This window comes from Vanellus vanellus (assembly GCF_965231255.1).
Source record: "Vanellus vanellus genome assembly, chromosome: 6".
Taxonomy (NCBI): Eukaryota; Metazoa; Chordata; class Aves; order Charadriiformes; family Charadriidae; genus Vanellus; species Vanellus vanellus.
The window spans coordinates 1304101-1324600 of record NC_138911.1 but is presented as its reverse complement, the minus strand read 5'-3'; the positions used below and the strand labels follow the sequence as shown (position 1 = coordinate 1324600).

The following is a 20500-nucleotide window of genomic DNA, read 5'->3' as shown; positions in this document are numbered from 1 at the left end:
CCCGGTCCACCACCGCAGCCTGCTCCTCCCGCGGAGGGAGGTTACTGGCTTCCTGCTCTGCCCCTTGGCCGCTTGCCCCACCGCACGTCACCGCTGGCTCCCCTCCAGCCCAAACCACTTGGAATGCAAAGCGCACCCCAAATCCAGCCCGAGGCGCTGGGCTGCCACCCAGCCACCGGGTCACGGGGTGACGGAAAGGGGACACAACCCCAATGGTGTGGCTGAAGGTGACGGCGTGATGGATGGGGACACCAGGAGGGTCTGGGCAACCACCGGCCAGGGTTTGGTGGTGAGATTCCTGCCCGGCACCCCCCCGGGATGGGCGATGGAGGCACAAGGCAAGGCCAGGAGGGAGAGCTCAATGCAAAGTCTTTACTACAGGCAGGGTTACACGGAGGAAAAAGCAACAGCCGGCACTGAGAGGAGGGAGAGCGAGGTTCATCCAGAAGAAAAGGTCCGTCTAACGGGAGATGGGGCTAACTGCCGGTCTTCAGCCTCCTGGGGACTCTTTCTCCGCTGGGAAGAGAAGTTCGGGGAGAGAAAAAGAATTTTCTTGCCATTTCAGATGTGTCCCAGCAAACGGTGCGGAGCAGAGGCAGCTGGGGAGGAGCCAGGGTGCAGGAGATGTCCGTCTCCACCATCCGATGTACATCAGGGTGACAGCGAGGCAAAGGACAGGGGACGGGTGCCGAGGAGGGAGGAGGATACTGGCCTCCCACGGAGGGTGGTTTTGCTCCCCAGGGGAGAGCAGGAGTGTCCCCCCCAGTCCGTGAGCGGCGCAGGACAGCCCTCAGAGCAGGGTGCACATGCCCTTGCGCTTGATCTCGAAGGTGGCCGTCAAGAGCCCCAGCTTCTGCTGGCTGTAGGGCGGGTAGCGCAGGGCGTTGAGGGCCTCCAGGCCCATGTTGCGGTGCAGGCAGCCGCGGTGGTGGGTGAAGGTGTCGAAGGTGAACTTGCCGTGGTATTTCCCCAGGCCACTGTTTCCTGCAACACACAGCACAGGTCCAAACTTGCTACAACACCACAAGGAAAACTTTACAGGCTTTTCTCATGCAAATGCTCCCACTGCCGGGCAACGGAGACACAGTGGAGGAGCTCTCATCCTTCCCTGCGCCCTTTCCAGCTCTATGGCCACTCAGTCCAGCAAATCCTTCTGCAGCTCACCACTGTTTGGAGGTCCAAGTGCATCACTTTTACTGGCCGACATAAGCTTTGCTGGGTCTACAAGGCTCAAGTTCCCTCTACAACCCCTACGGTGTTCTACCACATCTACCCATGTTAGGAGCTACCAGCCTGGCCCCTACGAAGGTCAACTTCTTCCTGGAGCTCTTAAAAATCAGAGCCACATTGGCAGCATCGGTTCTCCCAATTCCTGTGGCTGGTTTAAGCTTGAGGTTGCACATCGTGGTTAATAGCTCAATGACTTCACATCCGAGCTATTGGGGAAGCTTTGGCGAAGGCCATCTCACCCTGATGACTTCAGACCCTTCACCTGACCAGGCTGCTTATAAAATAGCTTCACCCGATAATTTGAGGCAGTTTGTCTGAATCATTTCCATAAAGATAAGTTACGGTATGGGAACCAGCAAAAATTGTTCCCTGAGCCACAGTCAGGCGAGGAATTAATTGTGCTTCGATGTCGCGGTGTCCTATTATGTCTGAATCAGCTGCCAGCCCCGACAGAGAAGCTGAGGGTGGGCAGCATAAAACTGAGATATTCTCCCCAGCAAATATTCTGGGGAAGAGACCAGGAGATTGCGAAAGTGTTCTGGGAAAACATCATCAGAGGCTTCCTGCATTCCTGTGTATTCCCCCTCGACAACGCTACAACCAGGGCGCAGGGCTGGGCAGACCTCACTTTTCACCTGAGAAAACAATTGTCGTTGCCCCTGGAGAGCAGAAACTCTCCCTCTTTGCTGAGGAGGATCTCCAAGTTACCATAAGCAGATTTCCCAGGCATTTATAAGCGGTTTGCTCCTACTACTTAATCCTAAAAGGCAGAATGAACGTACAAGCCTGCTCCCAAGTGGCGTTAAGGGCTCCTGTCCAGCACCACGCTGTTTGCAGGAGGAAACTCACCTACCCGAGAAGCGCAACGCCTTGGACGTGCTCCCAGATGAGGAGCAGAGTGGCAGAGAGACCAAAGGGAGCAGCACTTGAGGAGACCCCGGGTAAGCCTGAGCAGGGCAGGAACCCAACCCCGGCACAAAATTCATTCACGGTGCCCAGGCTGCTCAGAAATACCAAGGAAATACACAAGCGGTACAAACTTCTCTAACATTTATATGAAGCATTTCCATGTACGCAGGGAACGCTGGGCTTAGGAGACCAAGCATGGAGAGAAGAAACCTCACAGCGCTCCATGTGTGGTCAGCAGAAATGGGGCTGCAAAGCCTGAGAGCTCAGCCACGGTGCAGTGAAGCAAAGAGCTTCTGGTGGGATCCTATCTGGTGCAGAAGGATTTCCCCACAGACCATTGAGCCCTCCGGACCTGAGCCCCAGACCTGGGTGCTCCATCTCCCCTGAGACCCTTCCTCACCGCAGCCAGCACGGCTCAGGCGCCGTGGGCAGGATCACGCCTGGCTCACGTCGGCCACGGACAAGCAGCTTGGGGGATTTGGACCTACCCATCCCACCGAAGGGCAGCGAGGTCAACGTCACGTGCATCAGGGTGTCGTTGCCGCAGAAGCCACCGCTGTTTGTCCGCTCCAGGACCTGGTTCACCACCTGGGAAGGAAGCAGAGAAGGTGGACAGAGGTTTTACACCCTGGCTCCGCAGGTAATGCTTGTCAAACATCACCCAGCTCATCCCTCAGCCCGGCGTGCCGAGGGCAGCTGGGCTCAAAAGACCCTTTCCAGCGCACGCCATGGGGGGGGTCGGTGAGGTTGGCACTAGAACTACTGCCCCATTGCCCTCATCCCCTTTTCTGATCCATGGATTTTGAGAGATACTCGCTATTTAGCTTAAATAAGTGAGGTTTTTCATTAGAATAAATTACTTAGGGTGTGATTTATGCTGTTTGCCTAGCGTTACTTAGCATGAGTAGCTCGATTTGCTGAAGCCTTTAGGCTGCAATAGAATTAATTTTCTTAGTAACGTTCCCGGCAGGCGGTACAGTGCTGTCTTTGGTCTTTTAGTATAAGGAAAAATGTGGATAACACACTGATGCTTTGGTAGTGTTTTCCCTACGTCCGAGACTTTTCAGTTCCTCACGTTCTGCCAGCGAGCACAGGCGCACAAGAAGCGTAAACCAGGAGATAAGGAGGCTACAACCCTCCGCACAGACTGCAAATCCCCACGGTAAGAGCGGCCAACGGCCAGCGTGGACACAGAAAAAGAATCCAAGGAGGTGTTAGAAGCCCCCCAGACCAAAAATCACCACTGGACTCAAAGATGTGTGACCGGTTGTCGTGGTTTGGGGTGGGCTGGCCACTAAAACACAGGACAGAGGGGCGGGTGTAGAGCTCGCAGGGGTGTGTGAGGTGTGTGAGGAGCAGGAAGGGGCACCCGTTGGCTCACGGGAGCCACCTGCTGTGAAGAGACCACAGTCCTGGCAGTTAAAGACACGGGTGGTGTGTGTGCAACTCCTTGGATGGGGTGTGAACGCTCAGGCAGCGGTTTCTCCTTTAGCGATGGACCGCACGCACCTTGCTGTCGCAGGAGAAGGCGTAGATGGCCAACGGCCGCGGCCGCGCGTTGATGAAGTCAATGGCTTCATCCATGTTGGCCACAACAACGATGGGCAGGATGGGCCCGAAGATCTCCTCCTGCATGGCAGGGTCAGAAGGCAGCACGTCCGCCAGCACCGTGGGAGCTGCAGAGAAGGGTTATCATAGAATGGTTTGTGTTGAAAGGGACCTTGAAGATCATCCAGTTCCACCCCCCCTGCTGCTCCAAGCCCCATCCAACCTGGCCTTGAACACCTCCAAGGATGGGGCAGCCACAGCTTCTCTGGGCAACCTGCACCAGGGGCTCACCACCCTCACAGCAAAGAATTTCTTCCTAATAATCTAAATCTCCCCTCTTCCAGTTTGACGCCATTCCCCCTCGTCCTCGCTATGGCAAGGCACAACTCAGTGCACAGGCATGGGTGGTGCCACAAGCCCCGGACCCCACGCCCTCACCGATGTAGCGCTCCTTCTCGTCCGTTTGTCCCCCGATGGCCACGCGCCCGCTGCACAGCAGCGCCCGGATGCGGCGGAACTGCTTGTCCCCCACGATGCGGCCAAAGTCGGGGGACTCCTGAGGGTTGGAGCCAAAAAACTCAGTGATGGCCTCGCGTAGAGCGGGCATCAGCTTCTCCTGCATCTCCACGCTGCACAGCACGTAGTCAGGTGCAATACAGGTCTGCCCCGCGTTGAAGAAGCGACCCCAGGCCACCCGCCGAGCCACGTTCTGCACATCGCAGACGTCGGACACGTAGCAGGGGTTCTTGCCCCCCAGCTCCAGCGTCACCGGCGTCAGGTGCTTGGCAGCAGCTGTCATGATGATCCTCCCCACGGAGGGGCTGCCTGCGGGCAGGGAAGAGATGTGATCTCAGTGAGGATCCCACCAGCTCCGGCACAGCTCTGGGATGTGGCACTCTGGGGAGCCAAGTCCAGGGGAAACGCACCAAATGCCACCAGACCCTCGAACACACGTACCATGGGTCCTCCAACAGATCCTGACACCAGATCCCCAACACAAGCCCTGCCTTCTCAGAGGGCAGGGAAGGGGCCTGCTTGCAGGGAAGGGTCTGCCACCCTCTCATGTGGGTGGCAGGGTCAGCCACAGCAGGGTGTCCGGTGGGAATCCCCCTCCCTCACTGCACAAAGCCCACGCAGGGCTCTGCTCTGGGCCATGGGACGTACCAGTGAAGAAGATGTAGTCAAACTTGTTCTCCAGCAGCCTGGTGGTCTCCTGCACGCCGGCGGTCACCACTGCAAAGCAGTCCTGCAACAGAAGAGGAAGAGTCCCCCCACTGTCAGCATCTGCCCAGGCCACTGTGTCCCGGTCCCCACCAACAGCATCCCGGGATGCTGCGCTAGGCAGGGTTGGGAACATCATGGCCATGGGGCAGGGACAGGGACAGGGACAAGGACAAGGACAGGAAGAGCTTCTTACATTGTCCAGGTAGCAGGACAGCATTTCGGCAACGAGTCTCTCGGTGTTTTTGGTTGTCTCCGAGGGTTTAACAACAACACAGTTACCTGGGGGGAGATAGACAGGAGGTCAGAGCAGTGACACGGTGACAGCCAGCCCTTCTGGCACCACAGCCTGGGGACGAGGTGCCCTCAGCGGTGCCCGGCACTGTCTGGATCCTCTGGGCCAGGGGACAGGTTTGGCTCACCGGCAGCGATGGCCCCAATGAGGGGCACCAGGAGGAGGTGGATGGGGTAGTTCCAGGGCGCGATGATGAGCACCACCCCGTATGGGTCCTTGCGGATGAAGGCCGAGTCCAGCTGCGTCACCTGCGAGAAAGGCCACTATCTCAGTGCCGTTCCCACCACCTCCTGTCCTCCTCAACCCACTCTGCCCCTCGCCACCCGCGATTCCTCTCCCCCTCTTCTCTTCCCAGGTCAGCCCAGAGCTTCTGCCTCACCAGATTCTTGTCCACGTGCTCGTCCTTCATCCAGTGGGACAGGTTGTTCAGGGTGTTGTTGAGCTCGTTCTTGCAGAGGAGGATCTCGGTGAAGTAAGCCTCAAAGGACGGCTGGGGACAGACATCACATAAGCATCACCTCAACACCGACCCCATCTCCTCCCCTTCTGCAGGAGACCTCTCCCCCTTCTGCCCATGAAGATATCAAGTTATAGCTATTAAGCAAAAGTCGCTGTCACCTCCTGGAACCCCAAGGGAATATCACAGTCCCCAAAATAGGTATTTGGCCAGAGGAAAAAAACAATATTTAATATTTTCACAATATTTAACAGCCTCCTGTGCTCAGCATCTGGGAACTGCTCACCTGGCAACAGAGCCGTGAGCCAAGGGGACACCAAGCAATGTCACCGGAGCCCCAGGAGCTATGGAAAAGCTGGTACCAGTGTTTGAGGCAGCTCCGGGCCACTGACCTGGGATGGAACAGTGCTCTTGTACTGGTGCGTTTGTGTCCCAACCACTTGGGCACATCAGCTGGAAGCAAAGCCCTGAGCTGCCTCCCACAGCCTGTGCATGAAAGTTGAACTTAAGACCTTGCTTTGTTCAAAGAGAAATGGTAAGAAGAGCAACTGCTTCGTTAAACACCTTGTGATGGAGCTCAGCTGAGCGCCACCAGTCTCCTGTCCCAAGTAGAAACCCTCCGTAGCTCCTGGTGCTCCTGCACTGAGCCGGCACATGACTGGGAAAGGCAGGTTGGGTGAGACACCCCAGTTGGGGAATTAAACAAACCCAGCAGGTTTCTCCAAGACAGACCATCCCAACAGGCAATGACTAAATGGATGGTGACTCGGGACCGGTGGCGGGACGTCAGAGCCGGGAACGCAGGGGCTGCCGAGGCATTTCCTGCACACAGTGGGTCCTCTCTGCTACCATAAGCACAGCCATGAAGCACAGATCAGAACCGTTCTTGCAGAAGTGTGAAGACACAAGAAGGTATCTCAGCAGGCTCAGTAAAGCCCCTCCATCAACTTGGAGAGCAAAGCTCCTGCGCTGTGAAGCCGCATTTGCAAAGTGCGATGGGTGCAGCTGACACCCTCCACTGCAACATCCTTTGACTCCTCCAACCCCAAAGTATCCCTGAGTAGGAACCTTCCTCCGTGGCTGCAGCAAAATGCCACTTCAGGGTTGGAAAGTTTGGCTGCTGCCTCCCAGATGGCAACCTCTCACTCCACCACCAAGCCCCATTCAAGAGACCTTCAGGCCTCCAAGCGCCTGGACACGTGCCACTGCCAGGAGGCCGAGCTGGTCCTAGATGTGAGGGGTCAGCAGGCACATCGGATGTCCGGTGAAGCAACGGGGCCGCTCTCAGCCCGAGCTGACAGTTGCATCACTAGGAGGATGAGGAAATTGCTGGTGAAGATGGGCCATTAAAGGATTCGATGGGACACGAAGTTTGTAAGATTGGACATTAAGTCTGAGGTCATCCAAGTGCCTTCAGTCATCAGTGGAGTGAAACCGGCACCCCTGGAGGTGAGGTACCCGCCTCAGATACGTAAGACCAGATGAATTGTCCATCTAACTATGAAGACTCGACTGCATAACAAGCACATTACTAGACAACCGGCTCTAATTACATACAATTAGGAGAGATGAAGGACGCACTTTGAGCGCTGATGCCTATCAACCCCTGGCTGAAGGAGAAGGCCCTCGCCTCAAATAAACAAGACAATTACAAGCCTGGGGAGATGTCAGAACATTGAAACCTGTGTCTGAGGGCACAGCCACTGCGCTGATATACCCACAGACATGACTCCTTTGGGTCTGAGCGCTACCACTATGAGATAAGACCAGTTATGCTGTGCCAGGGTAAGCCTTCCCTCCAAAAACGATTCCTAATGCCACATGACTGAAGCATGCAGGTGTCTGCTGGGCTGCAACACACGTCGGGAAGGAAAAAAGAGGGAGAAAAGGGTCCTGAAGCAACCAGGCAGAGAAGAGATGAGCTGAGACTGCTAGACACGGCCACGGCGGGAATGCTCTCGCTTCCTCGACAGACCATCCGGGAGCTCCCGGCGTGCCACCATACCCAGAGCCACATCCAGGTCCCCACGTGTGCCATTGCATGGCTCAGCGCCGTGCCAGCAAAACCAGTCCCTGCGAGGCCAGCGAGCTACCCCGGCACTGAGCAGCCCTGGGAGGAATGTGCAAGGCCAGCACGTTGCACAACGTCAGTAATCCCAGGTGCGACCAGGTTAGCGAGGAGCACCCCAGGACATCACCCTCTGCGGAGGTCACATGAAGCCACCGGAGACTCAATGTACGGGGAGGATGCAGCAAGTGAAGCTCGGTAACGCTGAGGTTCCCGCCTCACATCGGTCAACGGGGGCTTTGCCCCGTTCAAGTGCACTGGGGATGGGGTTGGCAGCATCGAGCCTGCCCGATGGTGTGGTTCCTACGTGTGCTGTGGCTAAACCCGGCTGCGGATTGCTCTGCAGGGACCCAGCACCTATGGGTGCTCCACACCAGCCCTGGAGCACATCAAGGGGGACGCATGACCCTGACAAGGGGACCCCCAGAGCCCCACACCTGCACCCAGGAGGATGCAAGACCCAGACAAAGGGGTACACAGAGCCCCAAAGATGTGACTTCAGTGGCCAGCACCCAGCCCCCTCTCACCTTGCCCATGTCCGAGGCGGTGGCCTCCAGGATGTCCTGCTTCTTCTCATCCAAGAAGCGTCCCAGAGCCTCCAGCTGGGCCACACGGTATTCCATGGGCCGTGTCTTCCCCGAGAGCCACGCTGCCCGCAGATGGCTCACCAGCCCTGCGTAGGGGTTCCCGCTGCGGGGACAGGGATGTCAGAGGGATCCCAGTCCCGTCCCAGCCTCTCACATTCCCAGTGAGGACGGAGAGGAGCTCCACATCACCCCAACTCTGCTTCACCCCAGTCCAGCATCAAACTGGAGCCCCAGAGTCCCCGGGGAGAGGGCAGGGAGCCTGGACACCTGGGTCTTCCCCTCGCTGCCAGGAGCAAGGGCTCTTTCTGCCCCCTACACATCACTGTTCCAGGCAGTCCCTTGTCTCCTGGCGTGTGGTGGCCTGTAGACCCCAAACTTGTCCCCCAGCATCCCTCATCAGCACCAACCCAGGGATCCCAGCAACCCTGGGACTCCAGCACCCCAGCACAGCCACAGCACCCCCTGCCCACCTCACCCCAGGCACCCCATCTCCCCTCTGCCCCCAGGCACATGCCCCCGGCCCCTCGCTCTCACCATACGGCACTGCAGATCACCGGCCCTTTCCCGCTGCCTCCGCTGCTCCCACTGCCCCCGGCGGCTTTCCCAGCATCGCTGCCCACCGGGCTACACTTGCCATAGCCTGGGGGCTGTTGCCCGGGGGGCTCAAGGGGCTGATGCATGCCGAGCTGTGGGAAGGAGCTGTCGGTCTCCACGGAGAGCGTGGTGGCCCTGGGGAGACACACAGGGTGGGTTATATTGGAGCTGGAAGTGCTGGAGATGCCGGCTCAGTCCCAAGAGGAATCACCCCGCAGTGAGACTCCCGTGCCCCGAGCCGGCCGGGGCTGCTTGAAGGATGGCTTGGAGCTTGAGGCTGTCCCGGCCGCAGGGTGACTCAGCCCGGCGCGGCTGCCAGAGGCCCCGGTTCACCCGGCAGGGGATGCTTGGGATTCCCGAGCCCTCCCCGAACCCCAGGATGGCCACCAGCCTCCGGCCACGGACCTGCCCGGGACCTCAGGGACCCCAGTGCAGCACAGCATCCCTGTCATGGTCCCCTTCCCCACAGTGGGATAGGGGAGGAGAAAAAAAGGAAACCTCGTGGGTTGAGATGAAGACAGTTTAACAGAACAGGAATGGAAGAGAAGATAATAATATTAACAATAATGATAAAAGAATATACAAAATGAGCGATGCAATGCAATTGCTCACCACCCGACGATGGATTGCCCAGCCCGTCCCGAGCAGCGATCGTGGATTCCTGCCCCCGGGCCAACCCCCATTTATATACTGAGCGTGACATCTATGGTATGGAATATTCCTTTGGCCACCTTGTCCTGTCTACGCTCCCTCTCAGCTTCCATGGGAAGCTGGAAAAAGTCCCTGACAATATAAGCATTACTCAGGAACAACTAAACCAGTATGTGTTACCAAAGTATCCTCATACTAAATCCAAAATACAGCAGCTACCAGGAAAATTAACTCAATCACAGCTGAAACCAGGATAGATTCCCAGGAACCCCGGTGTGAGGCAGCATCCCGGACTGACCCCTGTGGATCCTCAGGGACCCCAGTGAGGGGCAGCATCCCGGGCTGACCCCTGGCGATCCTCAGGGACCCCGGTGCAGGGCAGCATCCCGGGCTGACCCCTGGGGATCCCGGTGTGAGGCCGTGTGAGCCACCACTGGCACTGCCGCAGCTCAGCCCACCTTTGGGCACAGCGTCGTTCCACCAGTACATGAAGACATCCCCAGAGCTGGGAGGCAGAGCCACAGCCCCACATCTCCCCCCTCATCCCTCTCCATGCCCAATGCACCCACCCTTCCTGGAAGGAATCCACCCAGCAGGGTGTCCAATGCCCCACAGCCTCCACCTGCGTGGGGCTGGAGAAGCCCAGCCGTGGGGCCAGTCCAGTGCCACGCAGGGGGGTCTGGTCCCCAGGGCCCCAAGGTGCCTACCTGGGGGGCTGAGCGGTGGCGAGAGGAGCACGAGGCCGGGCTGGCACTGCTGAGGCTCAGGGTGCCTCTCCTAAATGCTGTGGGGCTGGTGGCTGGGCCCCATGGCTAGGGGCGGGCAGGATTGTGCCCCGCCTCCGTGGGGCTGGCAGTGGGGCGATAGCACCCCGCCTCCGTGGGGCTGGCAATGGGGACAAGGCATGGGATGGGATGGGATGGGATGGGATGGGACGGGACAATGGCACTGGGAACTCCCATGGCCATCAAACCATCACCATGAACCCTGACCCATTTGGGACCCCACAGACACCCATCATCCTGCTCCCTGCCACCACCCTGACCCATGGGGACCCCACACACACCTCTTACCTTGATCTCTGGGGCTATTCTGACCCATGGGGACCCCACAGAAACCCACCATCCTGCTCCCCAGGGCCACCCCGACCCAGGGGGACCCCACAAACACCCCATATCCTGCTCCCCAGGGCCACCCCGACCCAGGGGGACCCCATAGACACCCACCATCCTGCTCCCCAGGGCCACTCTGACCCATGGGGATCCCACAGTCACCACCGATGAACCCCACAGGTCCCCTGTCTGTCCACAGGACTGTCCATTCCCACCCCAGTGCTGGCAGGGTGAGCCCCCAGCTCACCCCACACGCCCATCCTGCCCGCCGGCACCGGTTCTTCCCGCCCAGCACCGCAGCCCTCACCTCCCCTCCGCCACGCCAGCTCCCCGCACACCCACTCCTAATTATCCCGCTTTGTAAACAGGAAGGGCAGCAGCCCTGCCCCAAGCACCCCAGGCTCAGCCCCCAAGGCCACGCTCCCTGGGGACCCACAGCAGCCCCCCAGGGAAGGGGGAATGGTCGTCTTCCCCAGCAGCACCCCAAATTGGCACTGCGAGCTTGGCCATGATGCCCGGGGCAGTGCCAGGAGCCAACCCCAGTTTTGAGGGGGGCACAGGGGTCCCCATGCAGCCTCTGCCTTCACGGAGGATGTCACACGTCCACCAGAGAGACCCGCAAGGGACAGCAGCGCATCAGTACCCGATGTGGGTTTGTGGGGAGTACCGGGATCTCCCACCCCAATTTGGGATGTGTCCAGGGAGGAGATGCTCCACACGGACCCTGAGGATGGGGAAAAAACAGGGGAGCGGCTCTCCACCAGCATGACCGGAGCCCGAGCAGAGGTGGCTGCAGAGCTGGGGGCTTGCATGGTGCTGGGGACCCAAATCGGCCCTGGGGAGGGGACACGTTGGGGGTATCACACTCATTATCGCTCATGTTCAGGGCCATGGACCTGCACCCCCAGGAAGGGCCCTTTGCCCCCAGCACCCCGGGGTGGCTCCTCTTGCCCTTGCCCAAGGCGAGAAGGGGTCTCAGGGTGGGTGTTGCTCACTGGCAGCTCCCAGGATCACTCCTGCACCACTCCCGTGCCCCTTCCCGGGGCTGTCCCCTGCCATGTCCCACGGGAGCCACAGCCTCAGCACCCTCCCCACGTGGCACTGGCTGTTCCTCCACCGCATCTCAAGAATCCTCCGCTACCGGCTGGGCCGGATCCTGCCCCGGCACCCCGTGACGGAGATTTCACCCTCTCCACCCTGCCCAGAAGTTTCCCCACCCTGCCCCGGGGCACCGGCATCGCCATGTGCCTGGCCCCAGGTTTTGGGTGACGCGGGAAGATGTGTATACCCCATCACCCCCCCAAAAAAACAGCCCCGCACCCCCAAAACAGGGTGTCCCCCACCCAGGCACCATGCCACATCACCCGGGCTGGGAAGGGGAAGCGAGAGCAGCAGGGCGGACACCCAGTGCCATGGGCCACCCCAAGCAGGCAGCACCCACAGCAGGGCCCGGTGAGGGTGCTGGGGGGGGGGGACGATGGGGGTCAGGGGTGCTGGGGAGCGGGGTGCTGTGCAGGGGGAGGGATGGGGTCTGTGCGGGTTGGGGTGGGGGGGCTGTGCGGGGAGGGTGCGATGGGGGCTGTGAAGGTTGGGGTGGGATGGGTGCTGTGCAAGGGGGGGTCAGGGTGCAGGGGGGGGCATGTGTGCAGTGGGTGCTGTGCAGGGGGGGTCAGGGTGTTGGAGGGGTTGCAATGGGTGCTGTGCAGGGGGGGGTCAGGGTGCTGTGAAGGTTGGGGGGGGGATAGGCACTGTGCAAAGGTGGGGGGGGGGCAGGGTGCTGGGGGAGGTGCAATGGGTGCTGTGCAGGGGGGGTCGGGGTGCTGAGGACGGGTGCAGGTGTGGGGTACCGGGGGTGCGGGACACCGGGTGGGGGGGTACGGGAGCGGCCCCTTTAAACACCCCCGTCCCGCCCGCCCCATCCGAAAGAGGAAGCGGCGCCCGCCCCGCCCCCCCCCGCACGGCTCCGGTACCGGGGAGCACCGGTCTGGGGCTGCAAAGTACATGGGCGCATGGTCTGGGGGTGCTGGGCACAAGGCTGCACGGTGCTGGGTGTAGGGGTGCAGCGTCTGGGGGTGCAGGACCCGGGGGTGCAGGACCCGGGGGTGCTGAGCACAGGGGTGCGGGTCTGGGGGTACAAACCACATGGGTGCAGGGCTTAGGGGTGCCAACAGGGTCCCCCCACCCCTGACACCATCCAGGCCTCCCCCCCGCAGAGGCAGCGATGGAGAAAGACCCCAGCTGCTACCAGGATGCGGCCAAGACGGTGGCGGGCGACGGGCTGGGCGCCGAGGGGACGGAGACGCAGGTGAGACCAGGGAGGGGGGGCCACCCATGGGGGCCAGGCCTGCGGTAGCCATCTCCAGGGCTCTGACAGCCGGGGTCACCCACAGCTGGATGACTTTGTGGGTGCACACCCCGACTACAATGAGGAGGAGGAGGAGCAGAAGTATTTCCGCCGCAAGCGCCTCGGCGTGGTCAAGAATGTGCTGGCTGCCAGCTTGGCCGGCATGCTCACCTACGGCGTCTACCTGGGTACGGCCTTACCCCTCCCCAGGGAACCCCCTATCAGGGTGTGGGGGGCTCAGGGTGGGGGGTGACGGCCGCTGGACCCCCCCCAGGCCTGCTGCAGATGCAGCTGATCCTGCACTACGACGAGACTTACCGGGAGGTGAAGTACAGCAACATACAGCTGGAGGACATCGACCGCAAGGTGCTGATGGGCATCAATGTCACCCCTGTCGCGGCGCTGCTCTACACGCCCATCCTCATCAGGTACGGCGCCGCTCGCGCTCCCCGCCGGCACGCTGGCACAGGCACCCACGCTTCCCCTTCCGCACCCCGGCAGGTTTTTCGGCACCAAGTGGGCCATGTTCCTGGCAGTGGGGATCTACGCCCTCTTCGTCTCCAGCAACTACTGGGAGCGCTACTATACGCTGGTGCCCTCCGCCGTGGCCATCGGGGTGGCCATCGTGCCTCTCTGGGCTTCCATGGGCAACTACATCACACGGTAGGCAGTGGACGGGGGTGGACAGCGGGGGCTGGGGGGTGCCAGCTGACCTGCCATGTCACACAGGATGGCCCAGAAGTACTACGAGTACGTCAACTACAAGGAGGAACACGTGCAGGAGCAGCAGCGGGCACCACGAGGTGCCTGCAACACCTACATCGTCATCTTCCAGACCATCTTCTACACTTGTTTCCACGTGAGCACCAGCAGGGCACGCGGCACGGGTAGGGGGACGCGCTGGGCAGCCTGGTACTGAGCGTCCCCTGCTCTACATCTTGCAGCTGAGTTTCGTCTGCGCTCAGATGCCCATGCTCTTCTTCCTCAACAACTACCTCTACCAGCTCAACCACACGCTCGCCGAGGTCAAGCACTGCGGTGAGCACACAGGGGTTGCGCGGTGGCACGGGGACCTCCCCGGTTAGGGCTGAGCCATGGTGTGCGCCCCCCCCCCCATTAGGGACCCTGAGTCACGGCACGCTGCCCGGCTTCAACAAGACGGTGCTGCAGAGCCTTCCCCGCAGCGTCAACCTCATCATTGTGGAGAGTGCCCTGATGGCAGCCGCCTTCCTCGCCATGCTGGTGGTGAGTGCCGGGGCAGCAGGGGATGGGACGGGATGGGACGCCGGCGGTGCCTCACCCACGGCCACACGGCAGGTCCTGGTGCTCTGCGGCTCGGCGTATCGGCCTACGGAGGAGATCGACCTGCGCAGCATTGGCTGGGGGAACATCTTCCAGCTACCCTTCAAGCACATGCGGGACTACCGCCTGCGCCACCTCTTCCCCTTGTTCATCTACAGCGGCTTTGAGGTGCTCTTCGTCTGCACCGGCTTCTCCCTGGTAGGGCTTGGGGACAGGGCGAGGGGTGACAGAGTGGGGACAGCCTGGCCAGCCAGCACTGAGCCTGTCCTCCTTGCAGAACTACGGCGTTTGTGCCCTGGGGCTGGAGAAGTTAGCGTACCTCCTCATGGCCTACGGCTTCTCCGCCTCGGCCTGTTCCAGCCTGGCCCTCTGCATGCTGCGCCTGCGGCGGCAGATCCCGCTTCTGGCCGGAGCCTTCGTCCACGCCGCCCTCCTGGTGACTCTCTTCTGCTGGGCACCTGAGCCCCGGCACCTGGTTCAAGCTCCTCTGCTCTACGCCATAGCCGTGCTCTGGGGCACGGGCAGTGCCCTCAACAAGACCAGCATTAGCAGTGAGTACCAGGAAGGTCCCCAACACAGCCTCTCTTGTCCCCTGGCACAGCCAAGTTGTCCCCAGCTCCCCAAAACATCTTCTCCTCGTGTCCTCTGGCACCGCAACCTGGTGGTCCCCAGCTCCTTGGACGCGCTGATAAGGAGCAGAACAGACCCACTGCAGCCGGGTCCTGCTAACAGTGCCCCAAGAGGGGACACCAGCATGGGAGGGGGATGCTGACAACCGGTCTCCTCTGGCGCAGTCCTCCTGGGCATGCTGTACGAGGACAAGGAGCGCCAAGACTTCATCTTCACCATCTACCACTGGTGGCAGGCCCTGGCGATCTTCACCGTCTACCTGTGGTCAGGACTGCCCATGAAGGTAAGTGCGTCTGGGTGAGCAACCGTCCCTGCAGCGTCCCCCAGCTGGTTCCATCACCTCCAGAGCCTGCCGGGCTCAGGGAAGGTGCGGGACCATGCCAGTTTCCCGCTTTGCCTTCCTGCAGGCCAAGCTTTCCATCATGCTGCTGACGCTGGCGGTGGCAGTGGGGGCCTACCTCTGGATGGAGCGCAAGCTGGCGCAGCACGTGACGTACCGCCTGCCCCGCATCCCCCGCCCGCGCCACAAGATGCGCGGCTACCGCTACTTGGAGGAGGACGACTCAGACGAGACCGGCTCAGAGGGTGACGGAGGCAAAGACAACAATGACGAGCACACGGTGGACTCCACCAGCACGGATCACCTACCAAAAGATGATGGGGGCCAGCTGGATTAGAGACAGCCTGTCCTGTCTGACCACTACGGTGCCCCCCCCTCCCCGGCTCTCTGAACCTGATGGGGGAGTCCACAGCCCTCCCTGGAACTGCCCAACCCCCCCGAGCAGGCACAAACTTCCACGGGCCCCACACAGGCCAGGCTTGCAGCCCCCCAAACCCCCTGGGCAGGCCCGTAGACACCCTAGCCAACACTGCAGACCCCCTGGCCAGGCGCAAAGCCCCCCGAGGCAGGCCCACAGAGTCACTGGACAGGCCCACAAGACCACCTACCCAAGCTGGCAGCCCCCAGGCAGCCCCACAGTCCCCCCAGGCAGCCCCACAGAACCCTAGCCAAGCCTGTAGCCCTCCCAGGCAGGTCCACAGCCCCCCAAGACAGGTTCACAGCCCCCTCAGACCAGGCCCGCAGCACCACAGCCATCCCAGCCAGGCCCACAGGCACCCCAGGCAGACCCAGAGACCCACAGACACCCTAGCCAAGCCCACAGGTACCTCAGGCAGGCCCATAGACCCCCAGGCCAGGCCCACAGCCCTTCACTCCACCCTCACACCCCCCCCAGGTAGGCCCACAACCCCCCCTCTCGCCAGGCCAGGCCAGGCCAGGCCAGGCCCGCAGCCCCCCACCACCCCCTGAGGTACCCCATCCAGGCCGGGGCGACCCCCCTTTTGTCCTACCTGCGGCTCAATAAAAGCTCTCTCTCCCCTCCGCCCAGTGCCGCCATGCTCTGCCTTCGCGTCGTCGCGGCCTCACCATGAGGGGGAAGCAGGCACCCGCGCTCCCCTGGGCGGGGACTACAGCTCCCGGCGTGCAACGCGCAAGGCGCGTTGCACGCCGGGAGCTGTAGTCCCCGCCCACACGCGTAGCACCGCTCCGCCTCCCTCCGCTGACTACCCTACCCACAATCCCCCGCGCCGCAAGGGAGAGGGGGTGCGCGGTCACGTGTGCCGGGCGGCGGCGCATGCGCGCTGCGGGCTGTTGTTGTGGCGGCGCGGCCCGCGGCTCACCCGGCCGGTAGCGATGAGCGACAACGATGACATCGAGGTGGAGAGCGACGTGAGTGGGTCCCCCGCCACCGGGACAACCCCCCCTCCTCCCGCCATCCCCTCCCCTCCCGGTGTCCGCAGCGCCGGGGAAAGCGTGTGGGGGGGTAACGTTTGGTTTCTCTTTCTCCTTCCTCCCCGCCATCACCGTCCTCTTCCTCTTCCTCCTTCTCTTCCCCGCCGGTCCGGTTCCCTCAGGAGGAGCAGCCGAGGTTTCAGTCCGCGGTACGTCGTTGCAGCATCCGGTACCGGGAGCACGTGGGGGAGAGAGGGGCGGGGGGGGGGGGGAGGGGAGGGACTGCGCCTGTGCAAGGGTGGGGGGGGGGGGGTCGACTTTTGGGGGGCCCTGTGGGGCGGAAGCTCTTCTGGGCGGGACACCTGTGGGGCTGGGTTTTGGGTAGGGGACACACACCTATGGGACCGTGTCTTTTGGGGGGAGGACTTTAGAGGGGCCCTGTGGGGCTGAGGGTCTTGGCAGGGGGGGGAGTGGGGGGGTGTCCTTTTGGGCTGTTTTTTGGGGGACTCGTACACCTGTGGGACCATGTCTCTTGGGGGGAGGTGACATTGGGGGGGCTCCTGTGGGGCTGAGGGTCTTGGGGGGGGACATACAGACACCTGTGGGACAATGTCTCTTGGGGGGTGGGGAGTGACTTTAGGGAGATCTTGTGGGACTGAAGCTCCTTGGGGGGGTGGAACCTGTGGGGCTGGGTTTTGGGGGGGACACACACCTGTGGGACCGTGTCTCTTGGGGGGGAGGTGACATTAAGGGGGGCTGAGGGTCTTGGGGGGAGGTGGGGACCTGTGGGGCTGGATTTGGGGGGGTGACAGACACCTGTGAGGCCATGTCTCTTGGGGGGGGGGGGGGGGGGACACTTTAGAGGGATCTTATGGGACTGAAGCTCCTCGGGGGGGGGACAGACACCTGTGGGACCGTGTTTCTTGTAGGGGGGGGTGAATTTAGGGGGATCTTGTGGGACCAAAGCTCCTGGGCAGGGGGAGAACCTGTGGGGATGGGTTTTGGGGGGGATACGCACACTTTGAGAGCCACGTCTCTTGGGGGGAGGAGGGTTTGACTTTAGGGGGGCCCTGTGGGGCTGAGGCTCTTGGGGAGGCAGGGAGGGAGCTGCGGGGCTGGGTTTTTGGGGGGGACACACAACTAGGGGGGGAGCGGGGTGTGACTTTAGCAGGGCGGAACATGGGAAGGTGGCAGCTCCCTTCGCTTTCAGTTTCCCCTGGCCTACACCGGCTCCGGGCACCTCATCCGGAGCTGCCAGCGCTGGGTTTTGGGGCGAAGGTCAATGGGGCGGCTGCTAAAACGTCAACGAGGCTTTTCACGGTGACTTCTGGGACCCGTGGGGCTGTCCCTCAGCAGGTCGTGGTTTCCCTCCATGGCGCCATCCATCCCCTTCAAGCTCCTCTTCTCCTCTTCTCTCTTCAGGCCGACAAACGGGCTCATCACAACGCGCTGGAGCGCAAGCGCAGGGACCACATCAAGGACAGTTTCCACAGCCTGCGGGACTCCGTCCCCTCTCTTCAGGGAGAGAAGGTGAGTTTATGGAGCGTGGTGCGGCCTGGACGGGGATTTTCCACGTCGGCGGGGCTGAGCCGCGGTTCCTTGGCCGCGGCGCTTGCCGAGCGGCATTCCTGGGGGCAGGTCGTGTACCCCAGCCCTCCCCGCTCGCTGCCGGCCTGATGTGCGAGCTGACACAGCCACAACCACAAAACCACTGATGAAATGCAAAGAGTAAATTTAATCTCAATACCTCGTGAACCAGGGGGGATCTCCAACGCGGCACCCGGGCAGAGGCACGCAAGCGGGATCGCGGGCACCGCGGGGCTCGGTCCGTGTTAGAGTCCTTGTTCGTGAGCGAGTGTCTGAACCCGCCGTTCTCGCCTGTATTTCAGGGATTCACGCAGGTGTAGTTTCACACTGTGCTTCGATCTTTCCCGCAGCAGGGCAGGAATCTTGGGCACGTTTGATAAGGTGCCTCCAAGTCCATCCCAAGCCTACGTTATCTTAGGTGCAGATGTCCTACCTGTGGAGCACCCAAGGCTACGCAACGATTAGTGTGATATATGTTTTCCGATACCCCGGGTGCAAATCACTTAAGTGTGTTTACAATCCTCCTCACCCATCTTCTGTTACTTTCCTGCACCCGACCTGCCCAGACCCTGTTTTTTTGGGAACACGGAGGAGGCGAATCCACCTCCTGCAGGTGGATCTGCCACGGGGCACCTCTGCCCGCTGGGGACAGTGACACTTTGCTCGGGGGCTGTCAGCACTCTCATGCGCATCGGTAGCTTCTCGTTTTGGGGGACATTTCGGCTGGGGCCAAGCCTGAGCCGAGCACCATCGGCGGGTTCCAGAAATGACCCTTCCCGGCGCCAGCGAGGCTCTGCCCTGCTACAGGCGTCCCCATTTGGGTCCCTGCTGGGGACGAGAGCTGCGCTTCACTTCACCCAGTGACATTGGCACCGCAGAACAATGGCAAAATCTTTTCTGCTGTGCCACGGGTGGGACGGGGCGGACAAAATCCCGCCGGTAACCCCTGGGCTAGGTCTTTATCTTGCCTCTGTCTTTTCCCACTATTGCAACAGGCATCCCGGGCCCAAATCCTGGACAAAGCCACAGAGTACATCCAGTACATGCGCCGGAAAAACCACACGCACCAGCAGGACATTGACGACCTCAAGAGGCAGAATGCTCTCCTGGAGCAGCAAGGTGAGCTGCAGAGGGGGGGATCCCATGGGAGACGGGGTTGGGGGGGGGTGATACATGTGCCGGAGCTTGGGGAACACACGTGTCGGAGCCCCAGGGGTGACACGGCGGCTTTGCCTTGCAGTGCGTGCGCTGGAGAAAGCCCGGTCGAGCGCCCAGCTGCAAGCCAACTACCCCTCGACGGACAACAGCCTCTACACCAACCCCAAGGGCAGCACCATCTCCGCCTTCGACGGCGGCTCCGACTCCAGCTCCGACTCGGAGCCCGACGAGCCGCAGAGCAGGAAGAAGCTGCGCATGGAGGCCAGTTAGGCCCCCTCCCACGGCCCCCCGCTGCTCTCAGCCGCCCGGCTGTGTAAGGACTCTCTCCCTTCTCTCGTAGAGGCTCTCGGACTGCAGCTTCCCAGCCCTCCCCGGCCCCTTTCCCCGCTCTAACCGCGACGGCCCCGGGGGGAGCCGGCCAGGCAGGGCCTCGCAGCGCCCACCCTACAGACTTGAGGGAGATCCGGAGCGGGGAGGGGGTGCAAGGAGATGCCCCCATCGCCTTCCCACAACTAGCGAGCCCCTCCCCCCCTCTCCCTTCTGATTTTATATGAGCATTTCTATTTATACCCGGGGACCACGGCAGTCCTGAGCTGAAGGGTGAGGCTGTGCAGGAGGCAGGCAACGTCCCATCCCCCCCCCCAAAAAGGCCAGGCCCCCACGGGGAGCTGCGCCTGCCCCCTCCCCCCCCCTTCTCCCCAGGCAAGCGCTGGGGGGGGTCTCGCTATTTATTTTCTGCGTCTGCAATTCCACCTCCCCCCCAGCGCCTGCGAGAGCCGAGGAGGGGGGGGGGGGGGGAAACAGCACCCGCACCCCTCCTTCCACTAGTGGGGGCTGGGCTGGGTGTCCTGCCCCCTCCTCCTTCCCTCCCTCGCCCCCCCCCCCCGAAAACCGCCTCCCCCAGCCTTTCCCCACCTCCGTGGCATTTTCTGATCTCTAGTGTCCCGTCCCTGCCCCGTAGGTGTCCCCTGTCCCCGTTTTGATGCCATTCATTCCACGGATCTAAGGTATGTTGTACATACTGCCCAGAGTTGTCTTGCAAGTTAAGGCTTCCCTTTACTATAAGACTATAAAT

At 61.4% G+C, this 20500-nt stretch overlaps 3 protein-coding genes across 3 annotated transcripts; 2 read left to right on the top strand and 1 right to left on the bottom strand.

The window, feature by feature from the left end:
- Positions 1-364: 364 nt before the first annotated feature.
- On the bottom strand, positions 365-9031 carry LOC309673966 (aldehyde dehydrogenase family 3 member B1-like). Its single transcript, XM_082485856.1, has 10 exons — positions 8850-9031; positions 8256-8418; positions 5583-5693; positions 5331-5451; positions 5105-5190; positions 4852-4933; positions 4126-4512; positions 3649-3815; positions 2628-2727; positions 365-984 (listed from the first exon to the last, which is right to left on the bottom strand). The coding sequence occupies exons 1-10, from the start codon at positions 8993-8995 to the stop codon at positions 791-793; spliced, it is 1557 nt and encodes a 518-aa protein (XP_082341982.1). The 5' UTR covers positions 8996-9031; the 3' UTR covers positions 365-790.
- Positions 9032-12640: 3609 nt separating this feature from the next.
- Positions 12641-16319, top strand: UNC93B1 (unc-93 homolog B1, TLR signaling regulator). The gene is made up of 12 exons (XM_082485857.1): positions 12641-12669; positions 12886-12977; positions 13063-13204; positions 13291-13444; positions 13518-13679; positions 13746-13875; positions 13961-14054; positions 14137-14261; positions 14334-14516; positions 14596-14869; positions 15113-15231; positions 15356-16319. Exons 2-12 carry the CDS (start codon positions 12894-12896, stop codon positions 15623-15625), a joined length of 1737 nt encoding a protein of 578 aa, XP_082341983.1. The 5' UTR covers positions 12641-12669; positions 12886-12893; the 3' UTR covers positions 15626-16319.
- Positions 16320-16626: 307 nt separating this feature from the next.
- Positions 16627-20452, top strand: MAX (MYC associated factor X). Its single transcript, XM_082485673.1, has 5 exons — positions 16627-16677; positions 16863-16889; positions 18103-18210; positions 19263-19386; positions 19508-20452. Exons 1-5 carry the CDS (start codon positions 16642-16644, stop codon positions 19693-19695), a joined length of 483 nt encoding a protein of 160 aa, XP_082341799.1. The 5' UTR covers positions 16627-16641; the 3' UTR covers positions 19696-20452.
- Positions 20453-20500: the final 48 nt, after the last annotated feature.